The sequence below is a fragment of the Gymnoscopelus braueri genome (assembly GCF_963280865.1).
Source record: "Gymnoscopelus braueri genome assembly, chromosome: 2".
NCBI classification, from domain to species: Eukaryota; Metazoa; Chordata; class Actinopteri; order Myctophiformes; family Myctophidae; genus Gymnoscopelus; species Gymnoscopelus braueri.
In genome coordinates this window covers 15,896,032-15,919,657 of record NC_137604.1, presented here as the reverse complement: position 1 = coordinate 15,919,657, position 23,626 = coordinate 15,896,032, and the positions used below count along the sequence as shown (strand labels likewise).

Here is a 23,626-nt window from a genome sequence, read left to right as displayed (position 1 = left end):
TGTAAAATCTGTGTTAGTTTAACTCTGGGAGTGTAAAAATCGGACCCTTGCCGAGTTAAATTAACACTACATTGTAACATGTAGGCCAAGAGCTGTGCTTTCCTCTTTGTGTCAACTCTATGCAGACCACAATCACACCCCCGTCAGTGACAGAGTAACACGTTCTAAAGTTGTCCTCGAACAAGCTTCTGTCTGCCCTGGTTACTTGTCCTGGTTGCCTGTATGCATTTGGGGTTGTTGCTGTTTGACGCTGCCTTACTGGCTTGTCTGCACTGGAAGGCAGTGAGAAGAAGTCAGTTAAGGCCCCAAGCTGCCAATCTGGATTGGTTTTCCCTCAAACGTCTTGTCACTAAATGCTGTGACATGATGGCAACTTCCTGATGCACGTTTGACAGCAAATATTAATCTTCAACAGAAACGGGGAATTTGTCAAAACGACCAGAATCAGAGTGGCTAACGTGGACCGTAATGAACAAAAGATTGGTGGAAAATCGTTTGCTTATTATGAATGTTGGCAAATTTGCCCAAGGGTGTTCCCATTACTGAAAACCAAAGCAAACTTATCAGTCCTGACCTCAAGGTGCGAAAATGCTGGAGAGAATTGACAGTTAATGTAATGCAGTCCTATTTTCTTGTACCAGATACACAACACACATTTATGCTTCTGTGTTGTGATCACTTAAAGTGAAGCATCTTTGCACTAAGAACATCTTTGGTCCAGTGACAGCCATGCTAACCAAGAGAGATTGTTAATGTTAAGATCCTTCCTTAAAGTGTGGCATTGCTGGGATTAATAACTATTCATCTGTCATAAGCTTGTCAAATAATGTATATTTAATGTGTCCCTTCACTGAATAACTGTCTTACGTTTTTGAACATGTAAAGTGGTGACGAAGGAGGGGGGGGGGGGAAAGTCAAATCGGGAACCAGAATCACAGAAATGATTTCTCATCCTTTTGCTCTCGTGTCACGTCATTCATTAATAGATATGGTGCTGAGACAGTTTGCTACACTACTGCATCGTCTGCATATCAATTTACTATGGAAATTTGCCTTCTGCACCAACGCACGCGCGCACACACACACATACAAGTAGGGCCAGGTTAACTTCCTTTTTTTTTCTTTTTTTGTCGATTAGAAATATCAAAACAGAAATCAAACTTGGCATGAGATACTTGTCACGTGCCAACTATGAAGGAATAGCTGAGAGTGAATGCTCTATATCATTTAGCGAGCTAATTACAGTTTGTACTTCCATGTCGAATTGAACTTAACCCTGGTCTCTCAAGCCACGGAAGACCAGTAGTCAACTTATCTCAGAGGCAAGAAATCAAGATTGGAGTCATAGTATTACAGTGTTTTAGACGAAGCACAAGGGATACTTTCTAATATAGTCTAGCATTAATATTATTCAGAGGGAAATATAACAAAGATGGATTTATCTGTTCTTCTGATGGTGACGAATTATATGATGACTGTAGATTGTTGAAAAGCTGTTTTGTTTTTGTTTTTCTTCTTTTTTTTTGGGTTGTGAATAATTAAACACTGAAGTTGATCTAAAAAGCTGTGTTCTTCAGTCTGTTGTCATGTTACAAGTACTGCAAATAAGGAGATAGTATTTTGCTGCCCTTAGAGCACTTATAGCACTTATATCAAGGGGTTTGAGTGGGGGTCCATTACCAGCACCTTAATTAGGCTGGATGGGTGCTTTAGAATGGCTTCTCCTACAGACAGACTAGTCTCTCGACAAACTGGACTCACAATTTTCAAATTCTTCGTCACACAGTCTGGTAATAATGCAGATCTTTGCTGTATAAATTTGTCCTACTGTAAATCAAATTAGTCAAAGCATATATAGCTTGCTGCTTAGCAGAAATGGAAATACAAATATATATTCAAGATATAAAAAAAAAAGATGTGCTAGCGGAAATGGCAACGGCTTCCTTTCGGCTTTCACGGGGTGTAATTCCAGACTATATAGCATTCAGAGATTGTGGGATAGTTGTCTGGCTACACGAGGCGGTGCTGTAGATGGATGTGTCCCAAGTTATGGGCTGCGTCCTTCAAAGGTTAATCAGTTTTCAAATACAGCCTCTGAGAAAGCTGCAGCCCCTGAACTGGGACACGGCTGATGTGTATAAAAAGGGAATAGGTTAAACCCTGCAGATCTAAATCCAGTTGTTTATTAAGGATGATGTGGCACACACAATGTTATTTGAAATGCTACATCATATGCCATTTTTTTTAGCACTGCCTCACTGATTGAAGATACTTGGGCCTCTAGGTAGATTTTTGAATTGTTATATATCTGTTGACTAGAGTGCTTGTTCACACAATTCTTTGGTGTGACCTTGTTAAATAGTGCGGTGGATAGATAGACTATACAGTATATCAGGGATGGACTCAATGCGGGCCCAGGCCAAAAAATAATAATAATCACAAAGAAAAACAAAGTAATCTAAACATATCCGAAATGGTGAACTATTGCCTTCAGCTGTTCCAAACATGCGACTTTCCATGAACCATTTTAATTTCAACAGTCCACCAGAAAAGGGCGGTCGTTTATTTTAATAGAAGCCTTATTAACTATAATTCTAGTGTTAATTTTTGTATATTTTTAAGCCAAGGTTACAGCAATACTCTGAAAGGCATACTCAGGAATGTGAAGTTTTGTTTAGCAGTACAGCTGTAGTAAGTTGATAGAAGCATTACTAAATGCTAAATAAAAACAAAGTTACAACAAATAATAATAGTTGCTATCCCTTATTTATCACATATGTGACTATTATGTGCTTTTTGAGTAATGGGGTACTACTGGAGAGAGTGGCGATAAACAGGGGCGGGCTGGGACCAAAATTCAGCCCTGGCATTTTGGTCCGATTCCTTGTGAGTACCACAGCGTAGCGAATTCATTAGGTTACTATTTCTTTTGGTCGATGCATATGCTGCAAAGGCCAATGGCAAAAAATTATCTAGGAAATAATAACTACTTGACTCATTTGACATATTTTATATTTACTTATTCAAATAATAGATTTCAAATGTTTTTTTATGATAAAGATTTAGTTTATAAAGGATATTACTATTTGGTGATTAATAGGTTTGTATGTAATATGTATATAGTTTGGATTATACTATGTTGTGTCTTTGAATACTGTAAATGAAAAATATATTTTATTGGCATTAATTAATTCCAATCAGATGTTTATCCTCAGAATGTTAACTATCATTTCACAAATTGCTAGTTTATCAAATGCTATGTTTTGGTACACTGAGCAGTCGTTAACAAAATATGCTCATATGAATTACAAAAAAGAGGAACAGAACATTTAGAACACTGCCATGAGTTGTAGAGCCAAAGAAGACTTACTTTTATTTGCAGGAGAAATTAATAATATGACTGCTGCTAATCTGTAGATTTTCATAATGGTGAATTCAAAGATGAAATCAACAGGATTCTTCTTTTTTATTATTATCATTCAGTCCTCATGAAACGACGGAGAGAAGTGATGAAGAGGAGGAGGTGGTGGTAAAATCCTTCTGGGGATTTTTTTGTGCTTCTTTTACATACTGTATCTACGGCCCCGTAACCCAGAGGCGACAGATGACACAAAACGAGAGTGTGTGGAGAACGGAGAGCACGGTGTCGTCTGTGAACAAACAGATGAGTAAAACACACAGTCATACAGTGAGTGAAATCAAAATACTTCTCCATGCAGGGACACTTGGAACCTGGACCATGTTAGTTTCACGTTAGAACAAGTGAATTACTGACTTCTTCTGCAGGCGTTAATTATACTACTTTCAATCTGGTCTGGTGTCCCTATTTTAGGCATGTATCGTCAAAGAATTAAAAAAAATACACATGTGTTGTGAGCTGTTATTTTCACTGGGTGGATTATTTGATTCCGTAAAATTTCATTTCTGGTATATTTAATGCACTCTAAAAAAGTTTTGCGCTCTAATCTCAAGGCTTTCCAAATGTATTGAGCCAGGTGCGAGAGGCTAGCAATAAAGGCCACAGAACAGAAGTCAGTGTAAAAGACAGAAGATGCAAAGATTTATCTATTTATTCAGATGCTCCCCTTTTCACATTTTCACTGTCATTTTTTGCAGCTTGTAAATAAATAGATATATTTTTGCATTCCAAGAGCCTCAACCATCTTCTGTCAGTGTGTGAGCTGTTTGTGTGGACATTATGCTCTCAGTTTACATGGCTTGTAAAATGTGTCATATCAATATCCATAAAATATGACACCTTTTGCTATAATAAATTATAGCATTAGGTTTTGTTGTGCTAACTGTAAAAGTAACTCATTTGGGTCGTTTTATATCGTAATTATGCTACTCAGACATCACTGTGAAATGAATTAAAATACTGATGTCGAGTGACATCCGAGATCCACAAACAAACAAAATAAACCAAAAGAAAATACTTTTATTTTTCTTTCTTTTCTTTTGGGTGAGAAATAATTCAAACCACATGAATAGCGTCCCTATTCTGGGACAAACAGTCGGCAGAAATAGCCAATGTAGAGGCTCCCAGCGTTGAAACACATTGTGAGCTTAGCTTGTATATCGATTTTTTTTGCCAACAGATTTGGTGTAGAGGGGAGGAAAAGGAGCAGACCTAGGATAGAGCCTTGGGGGACCCTATTCAATGAAGTATATAGGGTTTAAGTGGTTACGTTATGTGGCAAATCAGATGAAATGCCACATAAACTGCTTACTGGTTTGGTAAAATAATACGATCAGAAAGGTTTACTCTATTTTCAAGGGATTGATCAATACCATTCCTTAATGATATTGATCAATCGAAAACCCAGAAAGTAAAGCAAACCTTAATATGTGACCACCATCATCATCACCCGTGTGTGTGTGTGTGTGTGTGTGTGTGTGTGTGTGTGTGTGTGTGTGTGTGTGTGTGTGTGTGTGTGTGTGTGTGTGTGTGTGTGTGTGTGTGTGTGTGTGTGTGTGTGTGTGTGTGTGTGTTGTGGGGTAGCTTTGTTGTGTCATCACTGAACCAAGGCAGAGTTGTAGGCTATGTCTCTCTGTAATACCATATACAAAACAAAACACATTTTGGTGTGTGTGTGTGTGTGTGTGAAAGTTTGTTTGTCCTGTAACAGGGGTCTCCCTGTCTCTTCAGCTCTTCACTAAAAAGAAAATACATGTTCAGGTGGATTGCCAATTTAATCTAATCAGGAGAGAGTACCCATTTATCAGCTTCAATTTTATAGTGTTCCTGTTCCAATTTTGTCATCACTTCCAATTTCACTGGTATACAGTATCCTGTATCCTGTATGACAGGGGTTCCCAAACCTTTTAGCTCGAGACCCAAGGGAGAAATGTGATGTCTCTCCGGGACCCAAACTTTTTTTTTTCTAAGGAACTTGTGACCCATAAAATTGGGTCGGGACCCATTGTTTGGGAAAGACTGCTCTATGAGATCTCTCTCCTAAATGAATAAAATTGGTATTCCGACCTGAAAATGCATTTTCTGTTTACTAAAGAGCTGGAGAGACGTGGTGACTCCTGTTACTGAACAAACACACTAGCAATGATTATTATCTGAATATAGAGCTATATGTAACACTTTTTTTTCACATACTGCACCTTTAGTTATGTTTCCATTCTATATAGACCAGTTAGTAACTAACCACATTGAATTGAATTGATTCACTTGAGTGTCCCGTACAGTAACACTCAGGATTTTACCGTGCAACAGATGGAAAACCATTTTAAAACCATGTAGTTACCTAATGATGTGGGTGATGATGATGATGATGTACATATAAAGGTTTGCTTTGCCTTATGTGTTTTCAAGTAATTTCTCTGCATTTTGTCAATCCTTTAAATTAAATGATAATTATATAAATACCCTTAAGAAAAGGTTTTGTAGTTTTGAAAATACAGTGAACCTTTACGATCGTATTATTTTACCAAACCAGTAAGCAGTTGATGTGGCATTTCAACTGATTTGATATTCCTTGCTTTTTATTTGTAAACTTTTAAAAGGTTTTCATATTGATGGTCTTTACTCTTTTATGTTCAGCTTTATCTTAACCACTTAAACCTTATATACTTCATTAAAAAGAGTCCCCCATGGGCTCTAATAGGTCTGCTTGCTTTTTTCCCTCTGCACCAAACCTCTTCGGCAAACTTCGATATACAAGCTCACAATGCGTTGTGATGTGTTAGGAGCTTCTACATTGGCTATTTTTGCTGGGGACTCTTTGCCCCAGCAGTGTTCATGTGGTTAAAATAATGTCTCACCCAAAAGAAAAGAAAAAGAAAAGCTAAGTATTTCTTCTTTTGTTTCTTTAGTTTGGGGGTGATTGTTTATAAACAAAATACAGGGTTCAATGATCCTGTGGCTTCCGTTTTTTTTTTATTGTTTTGTTATTGAGTGAATAAGTACAAGGTACATGCTTCTTGACAATTCACAAAACCAAAGACATAGTCGTCAAACAATAAAATCGTCACAATCGTCATTCGGCCAGTCTATGACATCAGTATGATGTCTGTTTGATGATGTCAGCATGACCTCAGTCATCTCCTAAATTGGGCAAAGTTTTTTAATTTCCTAAATTATATAACAGTGGTTCTCAACGTTTTAATTTGAAGGACCCTCAGTTTGGTATGCATTACACCACATGGACCTTATAACTTGGAAAGTGTACACATCTTGATTCAGTTGTACACTCTCAGAGTTACAGACCTGAAAGGATCCATTTGGTTCCTAATATCAACAATGTAGCCGGCCCGGGACCCTCTGGAACCCCCTCAAGGACCCCTGGGGGTCTCCGGACCCCAATTGGAGAACAACTGATACATGAAATACACACATTTCAATCAATGCTAAAATAACCTCATTGGAGGTACATCCTCTGTATCTCTGCATAATAACTGGAAAGCAGTTGTTGATATTTTATGACTTCAGTGTAATAAGTAAACGAGTGAACCACATTGGGATCAATTAAAGGTTATTATTATTATTCGTTTTTGTTACATTTTCTTTTCAATTTCTGTTTAGTTTGAATTAGTATTTAAAGTGGGTTTGGTAGTTTAGTTTAGTTTTTAGTTTTAGATTTTTATTATTTGTAATAGTTATAGTTATGTTAGTTTTAACTTTTTTATAAAAGGAATTTGTCAGGGGTCATATTCAGTAAGTTTTGAAACGATCTACAAGCTCAGCAATGTGTCACACCTGTGAGCTGCTATTTTCACTATTTTAAAGGTTTGAAAAATATTATTTTAGGCTAAAGACTAAAACGCACGAAACCGGGTTCAAATCCGGGGGAGAAGAGGAAAGTTACATAGTGCAGCTTTAACTAACATGTTCTTTCATCTGTAGTTTTAGTTTGTTCATTTTTGTTAATAACCTTGGTTTAAGTATTATGATGTGAAGTCAGCTTTATCTCTATGAGATGCATGCAAGTCTGATTTGTTAGAATGAAAACCTGTACCAAAACAATCATTTCACATGAATGATGATGTATGAGTAACATAATTACGATATAAAATGGGTTATTTCCAGTCAATTAAAGTTACTTTTACAGTTACAACTAAATATATGCTATAAATTATCTTAGCAAAAAGTGTCATATTTTATGGATATTGATATGACACATTTTACGAACCATGTAAACAGAGACCATTAAGTCCACAGAAAACAGTATAGGCTCACACTGACAGAAGAAGGTTGAGGTAAAAATATATCTATTTATTTACAAGGTGCAAAAAGTTTTCTTTTTACTGAAGAGCTGTAAAGACGTGGAGACCCCTGTTACTGAACAAACACATTGGCAATGATTGTTTTCTGAATATAGAGCTATTTAACACTTTTTTCTTTTACAATGAAATATCACATATGTTTCCATTCTATATAGACCAGCATTTAGTAACTAACCACATTGCATTGAATGCAATTACATTTTATTATAGTGCTGAATCACAAATTGTCTCTAGACACAGAGCAGAGATCTGTCAAATATATTATCAATTTAAAAAACATATTAGATGATATCCGTCAAAGATATTACCAAAAATAACAGATTTTTTTTGTTTTGATGCAATACCCTTTAATACGTGACTGAAGTATGATTTCTGAAATATCAAGTTAGTTTAAGAAAAATCACCAACAGCTCTTCTATGAAAACACATTCTCTGTACTTATTGTGTATTATTTAATGATATTTCATCCACTTTCTTGTATATGGCATTTCATTGAAAATGTGTGTGTTATTTTGAATATTTTTGCATATTGATATTTCATCATTGACATCACTGTCTGTGTATCATTCTGACTTGTTCAACACCATCCCATCATGACGCACAAAAGCATTCCAAAAGCTAGTATTTTTTTCAATTTAGTGTCGCTTTGAATGTTTTATTTCTCTTGAACACATACTCCCACTTCTCTCTCTTTCCTCTCCTTTTTGTCATTTATCATTTTTTTTCTCCTTTTTTCTTCCTCTCTCTACCTCGCTTTGAAGTGAGGAAATCTGCACTTTTGCAAAAGCAGCGACAGTAGGTCGGGGCTGGAGTGATTCACTCTATTGAGGAAGAGAGAGAGAGAGAGAGAGAGAGAGAGGGAGGGAGGAGATGGGGCGAAGAGGAGACAAAAGCAAAAGTTTTACTCCCCTGCACATTTCCTTTCTCGTCAGTTTTCCTGTCGTTGGCGTCGTGCTGTGTGTTGTACGTCTTTTTGTCTCTGTCTGTCTGTCTGTCTCTCTGTCATTCTGTTTGCTGTCATTTAGGATGGAAGTAAAGCTTGCTGTCTCCATTTGGACTCTCTTATTGCTGACAGTTGGTGAGTCAAGATCCTTTTGTAACCACTTTAAAGCTGGTGTCCCTATGGGCATATCATTTTAGGCAACATTTTAAAATATAATACAATTTAAAAAAATCTAAGATGTTAAAAGATCGCGAAAATAGCAGATCTTCTGTGATCAACAATTTTTGCTATTTTCAAAAACTTTTGAAAGTATAAAATAGGACTTATACCGTATAGGCTATACTTCGCTGACCAGAGTCCCCCAGAGAGGTCTATAATTGGTCCCTTCCCTTTTCCCCTCTACACCAAATCTCTACAAAGAAAATAGGCCCGCATGCCTACTAAGGCCCCAGGACTCTCTGAATAATTTATCCTTTCACACGGTCTCGCTTTGACAAAAATAGCGATGCCGATGATCAGTTTTTCATGCGACAAACATACATATAAAGCTGTCATCCATGACTTTTCCGTCCCAACCCGGATTTGACAGTTTGAGACCAAACATCTACCCTCATCTGAGAGGGAATCCCCTGTTGGCAGGGGAGATATTTGACTTCAGGCATTGAGCTTCAGGCAGTACTACTAACTAACCCTAAAAAGGTGTCCTACCTGACACCAGTGTGTAAATGTCTCAATGCAAGCGTAGGGAGACACCCTCCAACCACTGCAGATGTGCTAGTTATATTGGATTAACTCTACCCCTAACTAATTGGCAAAACACCAAGATTTTAATCATGATATTTATGAATATTAAAATAAATATGTAAAAAGTAACATATATCATGGTATTTTTTTCTAGTTTTCATCGTGATACTGATGATATAGGAACGTAATGTTAGTTCCATTGACACAAGCCGGGACACAAATATACATGCTCTGAAAATGCACTCTCCAGCCAATCGGCTGCCGTGTTAAGTGGTCAGATGGGTGGGCCACAAACACTTTGGTGATTTTCAAGTGGACCTTGATCCAGAAAAGGTTGAGAATCCACTGTTCTACCGTACTGATTTGTTAAAATGACATTTTAGTCATTAAAAGTTAACATTTTTTTTAACGTAAGTAAAAGTGCTTGGCCTGTGCTGCACACATGGCCCATTTGTGCATAGTAGCCTACTTGTCACTGTGGATGTAATAAAGTTACATATAGTTCAACTTGAAGGTATTGTCAGCTATATCATGAAAGCTAGTGCAGAAGACAGCGTCATCTTGTCATTTCCTGCTATAGAAACCACTGTGTTTTGCGTTAAGACTTTCAGGTGGCATATTTGTTATTGCAACTTAATATGTGAAACCGACTTTGCAAAGCTCAATGCGTTCATCTTTGCATACACACGTTAAATATGTTTCCGACCTAGCTTAAAGCTTGGTTCATGCTTGGTGACATAGAACTCGACACGAATGCTGTGTTTTTCTGAAGCATAAATTGGGCCTTATAGGCCTCACCGTCTTCCAATAAAATCACAGTCATCAGCAAAGTTCTTTGTGCTTTAAGGGGGAGAGGGCAGTCTCTTAAAAAACCCTTTACTTAGACCGGGATCAAGGCCAGGGAGTGTACCTACATTAACTGTTTTTTTTATTTACTTTCGACTGGTATTTTGGTATTTGTGTATGTACATGTAGTGTGTCAGAGTCCTCTGTCCAAAATGGGTATGGGGACGTACTGTATGTGTAATGTATTTTTGATGAGGCCTATATAACGAGCCATTTTATGACAGACCGACTTCTGTGTTTCATCCAGGTACCCCCTATATAATTGTCACAAATGTTTACATTGCCATACACACCGAGGACGGCATGACGCCGAAACGTGTCCGTGTATGCTGTCCGTGTATCTATGAATTAAAAGTACCGGAAGGACTTCGGAGCGCTGGCTATTACTTTCTTACTTAGACCGGGGTACCAGGGTTCTAGGTCGGCTAATATTTTCCTCCACACTAAAATGTCTTTGCAGATCTGTAGATCGGCTATTTTTGCTGAATATTCGCCCCGGAAAAGGGACGCTAGGATTCATGTGTATTTGGTCTTTATTCAGATGGTGTGGGCTGAGAGACACTGCGTCACAGATGGACGCAATCATTGAGCTAGTAAAATGTTGATTCATCTGCAGTGAAATATAGATTCAACATAGAAAGAATATAAGGCAGGTCAGCTTTTCATTGTGGGTCCTTATCGGCCTCCACTTGAGATTGTTTTAAAAACAACGAAAAGAGCCACATAGGTCAACTGTAGCCAGAACTGAATTTATAATTGAAAAATGTAATTTAAGGATTGCACGTCCGTGACGCTTGCCAAAAAATTGCTTGACTTGTGACCGAAAAACTTTACTTTTGTTAAGATAATATAGCCTTCACAGATTTTCAAACCATTTTTATGTTGAAAATCATTATTTTGGTCATGTGACACATTTGTGAGACAAATACGTTTTCAGAAAGCAGCAGATCAACAAGCTCACAACGGGATACAAACGGTATATTCCGCTATGTTTGGGAGTGAATGGTTTTCAGTGATAACTTACAATGATGTTACAAGAGCACGTCTTAGTAATTATAGGAGTAAAAAAAAAATGACTCAAATTTTCACTTACTGTACTTGACTATAGAATTACCCCCCACTACCTGTATTGTGAAAACTATTTCCACTGGGAAAACACTGTGGTCATATTAACAGTACAATAATATCTTATTAATGAGACATTTGTGCATTGTTGTGGAGTAAATATTGTTATGCATGCAACAATAATCACTCGTAATGTGGATTGTTATTGTTAGCGGTATGATTACGAATATCCTCACATGTAACACTTAAAGAGCAGGCCATGGTCATGTTCCTATACTATCTGTTATCTATACCACAGACGATTTTACACGGCGCACGCTCTGCTGCGACGACACGTCATCGGACTTCCCATACCCACACTTGCTGATATGAACAATAAGGCCATTACATTACATTACATTACATTACAGTCATTTAGCAGACGCTTTTATCCAAAGCGACTTACAATAAGTGTATTCAACATAGGTAGGGAACGAAAACTACTAATCACCAGAAGTCTTTAGTGCATTATCTGCAAAAACAAGCAACCAAGAGTATACCTAGCGCTACGGTAAAAGTGCAATATATCAGCTACCTATTTCCTTAAACAGATGAGACAAAATAGCTAAATCAAATGAGCATGAGCTAAAACAAATAAGTGAATCGACTAAACAAGATCCAATAAACAATCCAATAATCCAATAAACAATACAGCAATAGAAAACAAGCGTTCGTACAACTAGTTAACAACAAGTAGGTCAGGCAGAGAGGAAGGGTAGTGTTTCCTGAAGAGGTGAGTTTTCAGCCTGCGGCGAAATATGGGCAGTGACTCTGCTGTCCTAACATCAGTGGGAAGTTCATTCCACCACTGTGGGGCCAGAACAGAAAAGAGTCGTGACCGTGTGGATCGGCCAGAAGGACCCTTGAGTGACGAGGCAATCAGTCGCCCCGAGGTGGCAGACCGAAGTGGTCGGGCAGGGGTGTAGGCATCGACCATAGCCCGGAGGTAGGAAGGAGCTGTTCCTTTCACTGCCCTATAGGCTAGCACCAGGGTTTTGAACTGGATGCGAGCCGCTACGGGGAGCCAGTGTAGAGAGCGGAGAAGGATGGTTGTGTGGGAGAACTTGGGGCGGTTGAACACCAGACGAGCCGCAGCTTTCTGAACAAGCTCCAGGGGTTTGATGGCAGATGCCGGAGCCCCAGCAAGGAGGGAGTTGCAGTAGTCCAGGCGGGAGATGACGAGAGCCTGGATGAGCACCTGGGCTGCCTTCTCCGTGAGGAAGGGGCGAATCCTCCTGATGTTGTAGAGCAGGAATCTGCAGGACCTCGTCACTGATGCGATGTTTGCCGAGAACGTCAGTTGATCGTCCAGGGTCACACCCAGATTCTTCGCAGTCCGAGTTGAGGTCACCACAGCATTATCAATGGTGATGGCCATGTCTCGGTGCGGACAGCCCTTCCCCGGGAGGAACATCAGCTCGGTCTTGTCCAGGTTGAGCTTCAGGTGGTTTGTCGACATCCACTCCGAGATGTCAGCCAGACAAGCAGCAATGCGTGTCTCCACCTGGGTATCAGAGGGGGGGAATGAGAGGATTAGCTGGGTGTCATCGGCATAGCAGTGGTAGGAAAAGCCATGGGAGTGGATGACAGCACCCAGAGATGTAGTGTAGAGAGAGAAAAGAAGAGGACCCAGAACCGAGCCTTGGGGAACCCCAGTTGTGAGCCTGTGTGGTTCTGACACAGACCCTCTCAGCATCACCTGGTAGGAGCGACCCGTCAGGTAGGATGCAAACAGGGAGAGTGCAGAGCCTGAGACACCCATCCCCTCGAGGGTGGAGAGGAGGATCTGATGGTTCACCGTGTCGAACGCTGCAGACAGGTCCAGGAGTATCAGAACGGAGGAGAGAGAGTTCGCTCTAGCGGCATGGAGCGACTCCGTCACTGCCAGGAGGGCAGTCTCTGTCGAGTGACCCACTTTGAACCCAGACTGGTTGGAGTCCAGGAGGTCGTTCTGGTGGAGATAGGAGGACAGTTGTTTAAAGACAGCACGTTCGAGAGTTTTAGATAGGAAGGATAGAAGGGAAACCGGTCTGTAGTTCTTGATCTCAGAGGGGTCAAGTGTCGGTTTCTTCAGGAGGGGGGTGACTCTGGCAGTCTTGAAAGTAGAGGGAAAGTAGCCAGATGTCAGAGAGGTGTTAATAAGGTGGGTTAAGAAGGGAAGAAGTTCAGGCGCAATAGACTGCAACAGAGTGGATGGGACCGGGTCCAGAGAGCATGAGGTGGGGCGACTAGAGGTAATAAGGAGAAGGACCTCGTTAGGGGAGAGGGGAGAGAAGTGGGATAGAGAGGGGATGGGGGGGGGGAGAGGAGTAGATGAGGGTAGAGAGGGGGGGGTGGCAGGCAGACGGGTGTGGGTAGTGCGCAGGGCACCAGCCGGGGGAGGAGGGAAGGAGGATCGGATATCGTTCACCTTCTTGTCAAAGAAGTTGGCGAAATCGTCGGGGAGGAGGGACGAGGAGGGAGGAGGGGGTGGTGGTTGCAGGAGAGAGGAGAAAGTTTCAAAGAGTTTTTTAGGGTTGGAAGCAGAAGCCTGAATTTTAGTGCAGAAAAAAGCAGCTTTAGCAGCTGATAGAGAGGAGGAAAAAGTAGAAATGAGAGATTGGAAGGTGAGAAGGTCCTCCAGGAGGTTGCCATTTCTCCATTTGCGCTCAGCCGCTCTCAGGCTCCGTCTCTCAGTCCGCACTGAGTCCGACAACCAGGGGGCAGGTGGAGTTTGGCGTGCAGGCCTGGTGGTGAGGGGACAGAGATGGTCGAGAGAAGAGGATAGAGTAGAGAAAAGAAGATCTGTGGCGGTATCAGGGGATAGAAGAGCAAAGGATTCAGGGGCAGGGAGAGCAGAGAGAACAGAGGAGGAAAGAACAGTGGAGGAAAGTGAGCGAAGATTGTGACGTGAGGCAATCATGTGGGTAGGGAGGGGCTGTGAGGGGGGAGAGGAGAGAGAGAGAGAGTAGGACATGAAGTAGTGATCAGATAGTTTCTTACCCTTTTCACTGGAAAGAGGAGTGACAGACAGGTTAGCAATAGAGCAGCCTCTGGTGAAAATCAGGTCCAGTTGGTTGCCCGCCTCATGGGTAGGAGGAGATGGGCAAATAACTAGGTCAAAGGCGGCGAGAAACGAAAGTAGTGGGTCTAGCTGCTTCTCAGTCGGCCATCACACGCTTAGCCCTTTCAATAACAAATGACACTGATCATCCCCTGTATCGCTACTTTGACCTCATGCCATCTGGTCGGAGATACAGAACCTTAAAGTGGAAAAAGGTTCGTTTTAGCAGGAGTTTTGTCCCCTCAGCCATCGCGGCATTAAACCAACTGCCCCGTCCATAGGAGGGTTTTCTGTGTACAGTGGGGACCTCACGTCTTTGTCTTTGTGATATGTTGTTTTTGTTGTTATGTTTTTATGTTGTTTTTGTTGTCTTAACGAACAGACCTTGTGAAGACAATTTTCCCCTTGGGGACAATAAACATTATTATTATTATAACTAATACCGAACATCAACAGGCGGCTGTATTTGAGACTTGACCCTTGTCTGTGTTTGACAGTCTGAGCCATTGTTTTTCAGCATCCAACGTAAATATTGTCGCACACATTCAAAACATTGTTGTGAATATGATCAGCTTATCAGTCAATCCTTATGTAAATTTTCTCTCTCTCTCTCTCTCTCTCTCTCTCTCTCTCTCTCTCTCTCTCTCTCTCTCTCTCTCTCTCTCTCTCTCTCTCTCTCTCTCTCTCTCTCTCTCTCCGTGCCTCAGAATCGGAATCGCACCCCACTACAGGACCCCCGCCTGCTGTGGCTTCTCCCAACACAACGGAGTCCAACGGGACCACTAGCCCCCGTCTCTGTCCTACGACAGGCCCTACCGCCGCGCCCCCACAGCCTGGCCTGGTGGTCTTCACAGTCCACTGGGACAAGGGCAACTTCTGCGAGGGGAAGGTCCGCCTCTCTCACCTGTCCTCAAATGTCTCCGTTGATGACTATTACGAGCACAACGTGACCATGGCAGATCAGAAGCAGGCAGCTGAGACGCTCTTGTCAGGGGTGTGTGAGGGGAGGAAGGGCTGCATGGACGACCCACCCTCCTTGGACGTTGAGGAAACGTCCGACGGACGCGAGAATCTGGCGGTCCGCTGCAACGGTTGGTTTGTGCCCGGTGACCCACATACAAGATTCGTGTTGTTAAACTATTTCAAAAATATTCTAGATTTATTTTTATAATATCCAATGTATAGGGTTACAGTGGTTAAACAGAATTTAATGCTGCATACTCCCTCAAGGCCCCTGAGGGGTCCCCGGACTCCACTTTGAACGCCACTGGTTTACTGCAAGTACACTGTAGAATGTTGAGATAAAGCTGAAAACCGTAACTTAGTTGAATGAATAAAACATTATTTTAACCAGTCTGAATGGTAGAGCATGTTAATATAAGTGCTCTACCACGTGGGGGACTTGGGTTTGCATCCCGGGTAGGATATCATTGCTGTCTTATCTCCATATTCGGACTTTTTGTGTCTCTTTCGTAAATGAACGCCCTACTTGGTCATACTACAGCGTCACACAAAAGCATCAAAAAGTAGCAGATCCACAAGCTCGCCTTGCGCCGCATTTTGAGCTTGTAGATCTGCTACCTTTGCTATACTTTTGAATTTTTGAATCCTGAAAAGTAAAATGGTAAATGATAAATGGTGCATTTATTATATAGCGCTTTTATCCAAAGCGCTTCACGTAGAATGTGCATTACCTTCACCCATTCACACACACATTCATACACCGATGGCGGAGGAAACCATGCAAGGCACCAACCTGCTCATCGGGGAGTAATTAGGGGTGACAGTTTTGGACAGAGACGATATGATACTTACGGATAGAAGCTAGGGCATTCACAACTAATGATTTCTACTAGTCGACTCATTTGACCAAGTAGTGGGGGGGGGGGGCATTGTTTTAATGCCATCCTACTACTATATTACTATTATTATTATCCTCCTGCCCTTATTTTTATGCCGTTTTAAGGGAAGCGCTTCTGGCACAGCAGCACAGCACCACAGCAGCGTCTCCAAGGATCCCCATTGCCCAATAATAGGCTTTTATTGGGCATACTTTTGACCCCCTTTTGATAAAAAATAAAGTCAGGAGGATAATGATAATAGTAAGATGGGCCATTACTATGTACCAACAAAGTCGACTAGTGGTTATACTAGTCGACTAGTCGACTAGTTGGTGAAAGCCCTAAGAAGCTATAATGTAACTCTGAGAGCGTACAAATGGAACTAGATGGAGTTGGACCCTTACACGTGTGGTTCCATTTGTACACTCTCAGAGTTACAGTTACAAAGGGATAAATAAACGCTGCAGATTATGTTTATGTGACGTGTGTGTGTGTGTGTGTGTGTGTGTGTGTGTGTGTGTGTGTGTGTGTGTGTGTGTGTGTGTGTGTGTGTGTGTGCGTGTGCGTGTGCGTGTTTCTAGTGTCTCTAGTGGAATCTAAGGTGGAGTGTGAAGCGGTGGGTGGCTACAAGGCAATGACGGGTCTGCTGTTAACTCTGGTGGCTGTGATACTGGTGGTCCGATTTGGAAAACCCACGCTAAAGACCTTCCAGAAGAGAAGTGAGTACACCAGTGGTTCTCTAACTTTTTCAAGGACCCCCAAAATTGATGTGTATTTGGCCGCCGTCCCTCCATCTGCAAATGTTTTGTGCCAGGGACCCCCAGAAGAGAAGATTAAAAAGATCAAAATAGCAGATGTACATGTATATCTGCTACTTTTGAATAGCCAACATATAAATGGATAAAGTGGTTAAAATGATAGTAATGCTATATTAACTACCTAACGACCCCCCTGGAACCCTTCAAAGAACCCCTGGGGGTCCCTGGACCCCGAGAACCAATGGAGTACACAAACACACACACACACACACGCACGCACGCACGCACGCACGCGTGTTTGCATTACTAGAATTGTGAGCACATCAAAACTTTAGGCTATCTATCGGTGCATGACACCAGCACGTAACTAAGTATAAATCAGATATAACTCAAAACCTCAACCCCTAACCTTTACCTCTATGTCTATCCTAACATTAAACACTACCTGAATCTTTTCCTAATTGTAAGCCTAACTCCCCAATTTGTTTTCAATCGTGTCTCTTGTGAGGACCCGGAAAACTCACAATGTCTACTTCTCAATACAACACACACACACACACACACACACACACACACACACACGCACACACGCACACTTGCAGGTTTGCAGGCCCATTACTGCATGCATTGCAAAGGTGCACAGATCACACACACATATGCATGGGCACACAAGTGCAGCAGCAGAACGCAACTCTCAGCATTTTTGACACCAAAAATGTGGCGACATGTAGAGTGGAGTAGTTATGATATCAATTAATACAGTATAATATCTGCAAAATTACCTTCAAATGGTGTGTGGAATTACTTGCAAGACTTGCAAGGTTTTCTGCATTTCTTGGGGGAATTTGTTCAGTTATCAGGCTGAACGCATCTGTGTCACTTTAGATATCTTTGGCTATTCAAAAATAGCAGATCTACAAGCTCATAGCGCGGCACCGAGTGCCGCGCTACGAGCTTGTAGATCTGCTATTTTTGAAAAATCTATAAAAAAAAATAAAGATTTCTTTTCAAAAAACTGTTAGGATTTAGATTTTTTTAAAGAATCGCCTCAGGTCTGAATGGGTTAAGAAAAAAATTATGCATGCAGCCATAATGCATGAACTCTACTGTAGAGGTCCAATCAGTGTCTCATATTCAGATTAAGATTACTTGGCAGATTAAAGATTCTAAACGAAGGAAGGAATCTCTGCTGATATTGTCTTTAATCCAGGTAAAGACTTCTCTCTAGCTGAATGACTGCATGGGAAAAACATTATTAGTGTCAGGAGTAATTGCATACTGAACGTGTGTGTGCGTGCTCAGTTTTTGCCCTATGTAGATTTGCACACATTTTCAAGATTTTTCAAAAATAGCAGATCTACAAGCTCGTAGCGCGGCACTCGGTCCCGTGCTACGAGCTTGTAGATCTGCTATTTTCGAGTAGCCAAAGTATAAAATATGGATAAAGGGATTTAAATGATTGTGACGCTTTACTAACTAATTTTGCTGTGGACCCCGTGGTATCCCCTCCAAGGACCTCTGGGGGTCCCCCGGACCACACTTTGAGAACCAGTGCGTTAGAATGATGTTGAGGGCATCCTTCTGAAGGTCACAGAGGATTGTCCTCTTCTTTAGAACTGTGCTGATGGTCAGAAGCCCACGTCTCGGGAGTGAGGCACGCAAACGGCTTCCTGCAGAAGTCAAGTTATATTTTGTTGCAGAAACCTCTGTTTTCACTTTTTCTGTTGTTTTTTTCTCGTAAATTAAAGGGATAGTTGACCCAAAAAAATATGTTTTTTTCGATTAGTCACGCCATGGAGACTTGAATTCATGGATATTCTTGGGCGGTGAAACCGCCCCTATAAGTGAGGTTTGGAAATTTGTACAATTACTTGAAATTTGTACAATTATCCTGCGCTGTGATTGGCCAAAAAGTACCCCGCCTAACCCTGCACCGTGATTGGCCAATCACAGTCTATTCAGGACTGTGATTGGCCAGTGTCACATGACACATGTGCATAGCCCTATATAAGAAACCATAACTTGAAAAAAACCATAAATTGTTTTTTTTTCAAGTTATGGTTTTGTCCATCATAAAGAGTGTTTCAATAAATGTATTTATTTTTTGTACATGATTGATTGACTCCATTCAGTATTGTGATTAGCTAGCAAGACACCGCCCACTTCACACAGGGTGTGATTTTTTTGTTTTTGTCGCATTCCTAAGCCAATACTTTGATGACCAACGGACCGGTAGGCAGCGGTTCCGGGTAGGAGACACAAAGGACACTCTTTGTGTCTTCCACCGGAACCGCTGCCGGTCATCAAATTAGTGTCTTAGGAATGCGACCGAAACAAAAAAATATCCATGAATTCAAGTCTCCATGGGGTGACTAATCGATAGGAAAAAAAGTCATTTTGGGTGGTGAACTATCCCTTTAACGCCCTACTTGATCGTACTACGGCGTGACACGAAAGCATCATGATATTTGTCACTGTCTGGACGTATACTCTTACGGGCTGCTGGGGCGGCACCTGTCAGCAGGGAGTGTTGGGCGGGAGGATTGGGACAGCGGGGGCTACGTCCTCCCGGTAGGGGCTCCTCGCTGGCAGGTGAGCCAGTGCGGTACAACAGCAGTGACAACACGCGGTGTGTGTGTGTGTGTGTGTGTGTGTGTGTGTGTGTGTGTGTGTGTGTGTGTGTGTGTGTGTGTGTGTGTGTGTGTGTGTGTGTGTGTGTGTGTGTGTGTGTGTGTGTGTGTGTGTGTGTGTGTGTGTGTGTGTGTGTGTGTGTGTGGGGAGGAATTAATTGGCATAACGATGGCTACTCTAAATGTATTTAAGAATATATTTTAAAAATAATAATAATAATAAAATAATATTTATTTTTATATGATATAAAATTATAATATATATATTTGAACGCATGCAGTTGAGCTTGCATACCGTATGCTATACATATATTATGAGTATATGTATTTTGTTTATGAGAGCTGTTTCTATACTGTGCCTTTCTCCTTGCTCTTCCTCTTCCTCTATCCGCTCCCTTTTCACAAAAACTGCAGATGGAGCCCACGTGAAAAAAAACTGTTATTCTACCTGTGATGTGACAATAAAGTAGATTGTGATCGTTGATGTGTCAGGCTGATGTCTGTGTTGTTTCTGCTACAGTGTCTGACCGCAGAAACAGTCGATGGATTGGACCCACACAGAGCCAGAGTGGTGAGTCCAACACACACACACACACACACACACACACACACACACACACACACACACACACACACACACACGCACACACACAATATCGCTATATTCAGCGAAGATATCGTCTCTGTCGGGTGGAAACCTCATACGTTCAAAACTGTTACTTTTCAGGATTCAAATTCAAAAGTATAAAAAGTAGCAGAACTACAAGCTTCGCGCCACGTTTCGAGCTTGCAGTTCTGCTACTTTTGATGCTTTTGTGTGACGCTGTTGTATGATCAAGTAGGGCGTTAATTTAAGAAGAAACACAAGAAGTTAGAATATGGAGATACATACTGTACTAAGAGGTTTCTGCCCGACAGCAACGATATTTACTATTTCATTTTTATGCCGAGGAAACAGATGAGTGTCTGTTGTTGTAAACTAGCAATGACATGTGTGCGTGTGCGTGTGCGTGTGTGTGTGTGTGTGTGTGTGTGTGTGTGTGTGTGTGTGTGTGTGTGTGTGTGTGTGTGTGTGTTTTTCTCTCACTCAGTATCTTACCACAGAGGGAAAACTGCAGTTCAAAACAATGACACTGACAACAGACTGTCCTACCCTGGTAAACACACGCACGCACACACACACACACACAAACAAACAAACAAACAAACAAACAAACAAACACACGCGCATGTACGAGCACACAAACACACACCCACACATGAAACAGACAGACACACGCAAACAAACAAACAAACACACACGCATGTACGAGCACACAAACACACACCCAAGCATGAAACAGACACACACACACACACACACACACACACACACACACACACACACACACACACACACACACACACACACACACACACACACACACACACACACACACACACACACACGCACACACACACACACACACGCATGTACGAACACACAAACACACACCCACGCATGAAACACACAGACACACACACACGCACATACAAACACTCATTACACACCAGGAGGTCAGTGTTTGTGTGCTGCACAATGACACGCCTCCTCCTGTCTTTCGTCCAACCAGCTTTGGAGAGGCTGACCGTCAATAACAGCAGAGAGCCCTCGTCCAATAGGAACAGCGACTTCGACTTCTGAGACGTCATCATCATCGTCATCATTATCATCATCGTCAGCCTCATTATCACAAAGAAATTCACAGATCCCATGTTGCAGAGTATTATGTATAATGTGTAGTTCTGGCCAATACTGAAAACCAATCTGAAGCCTTTTTTTATTTTCTGTATTTGTTTACTATTTGAACACATTAACAGTAATGGTAAAACGATAGTCATTGACCAAGCAGTGGCATCTTGAACGTGTACACGTGTTATAGTGAAAGATCAGTAACTCAAAACATCGCTGCTGCTCAGATATCATCTTCAAACGTTTTGCGTCCAATAAATGATCTCAAAGCACACTTTTATTAATAGTGAAAATAGAAGATCTCCAAGCTCACAATGTGCTGCATCCGTGACACGTTCTACACGTGTCATGTGTCTGCTATTTTCATTATTTTTGCCAGATTAAACATGGTTTAACAATTTGAATGAAAAAAGCAGCATGCGCACACTCAGATATACAGAGTATATAATATGCAAGCAAAGTACTGATATGGTAAATTATAAAATAATTCATATTTTTTTGTATACCAGCTGCATACTGTATATGTTGCAATAATAATGTGTAGATTAGTGGTTCTCAAACATTTTCATTTCAAGGACCCCCAAAGTAAGATGTGTTTTGTCCACAGAGCCCCATCAGAAAATATTTGGCGCAACATTTGTTAAAATATTTCAACAATATTCCAACATTTTCAAATTTTCTCAAGAATTCTTTGAAAATAGCAAATATATATATATAGGTTTAAAGCGGTTAAACTGATATTGATGCTATGTTTTCAATTCATTTCGCTGGCGACACCTAGAACCCCCTCAAGGACCCTTGCGTGTCCCCAGACCCCACTTTGAGAACCTCTGCTTTAGATGACTTCAAAGTGTACAAGAACCTGCAAGTCAATTCAAGTCACACGAAATGTCAATCTGTGTTTCACAGAAAATAACAAAATTCATACCAAGAGCGGCATAAATCCCCATACAAATTCCACACACCCACTACCGTACTGATGCAACATTCTCCGGACATTGCCCATGACTCATTTACACTATACTTGACTGTTTTTGCGTGGAATTTTTTTGGGTACTTAACTTTTGTAAAGAAACTGTAACAGGATGCTATTGTTTTTATTAAGAGTGTAATTAATGTGACAATTTTGTTTAATATTGTACATTCTTTGATATTTTGGCAAATAAAGAGAGTGAAGAAAGACATTTGCCGATGTGTGAGCAGGTGAGGGGAAAGTTTGGAAAAAAATCGGAAGACAGAGAGAGAGAGAGAGAGAGAGAGAGAGACTGGGAGTGAGAGAGAGGGAGAGAGAGAGAGAGAGACTGGGAGTGAGAGAGAGAGAGAGAGAGAGTCGGAGGTGGTTACAATGTATGAGATTTTCGCAGCCGTGCGGCTTCCTGTGCCGTTGACACCAACTTCCTGTTTGTGTTATTTCTGGCGCGTCTCTCTCTCTCTCTCTCTCTCTCTCTCTCTCTCTCTCTCTCTCTCTATCTCTCTCTATCTCTCCCCCTCTTCCTTTCATCTCTTTTTTCACTTTCTGTCTTTTCTTCCCCAACTCTCTCGTTTCTTCACCGTCTCCATGAATTATTTGCTTTCGCTGTTTTCTCTCCCCCTCTCTTTCGACGCAGTCAAAACCAGAGTGTTAATTCTACTCTAAAGGGGTTATACTTTCGGAGTAAACGCACACACTCCAGTGTTGCCAAGTCCGCTTATTATAAGCGACTTTATGGGCTTGTTTTTCTATAAAGTCGCTTGTAAATATTGGTTGCGATATTTTTGGGCTTGTTTCTGGTGTAGTTGCTTATTTAGGCTTGCTTCCTAACGTTGTCTAAACCAGTGGTTCTCAAACAGTTTCATGCCAAGGACCACCAAAATGATATGTATTTGTCAGTGGCCCCCCATCTGAAAATATTTGGTGCCAGGGACCCCCCCTTTTGGGGATGTTTTCGTAGACATGACAACACTGACACAATCCCTCTCTCAGGCTCACGTACGTTAATCTCTCAGCACCACTGCCCTAAACATGTAGTGTTGTTGTTAGTAGGAATAAACACAGAAGCACCCGGGAGGAAGTGGACTAAGAAAGGGGAGGAGCCAAAGCGAGTCCCTATTACAACAAAAAAAAATGGAGGTGGTGCCCCCAGAGGCAAAAACAAAGGATATAAAAAAAAGTCCCCTTTTCTTTACCGAATGGGTTCCCAGATTGGTCTGACAGCCACGTCACACACGCCATCACCTCCATGCTTTGTGTGAGCCCACACTCTGTTGA

At 41.3% G+C, this 23,626-nt stretch overlaps 1 protein-coding gene across 1 annotated transcript; it reads left to right on the top strand.

Moving 5' to 3' along the window:
• Positions 1-8,690: 8,690 nt before the first annotated feature.
• Positions 8,691-22,549, top strand: LOC308074427 (uncharacterized protein). Its single transcript, XM_080413869.1, has 6 exons — positions 8,691-8,815; positions 15,125-15,508; positions 16,840-16,977; positions 20,167-20,217; positions 20,738-20,803; positions 21,260-22,549. The coding sequence occupies exons 1-6, from the start codon at positions 8,764-8,766 to the stop codon at positions 21,328-21,330; spliced, it is 762 nt and encodes a 253-aa protein (XP_080269995.1). The 5' UTR covers positions 8,691-8,763; the 3' UTR covers positions 21,331-22,549.
• The last annotated feature ends 1,077 nt before the right edge of the window (positions 22,550-23,626 follow it).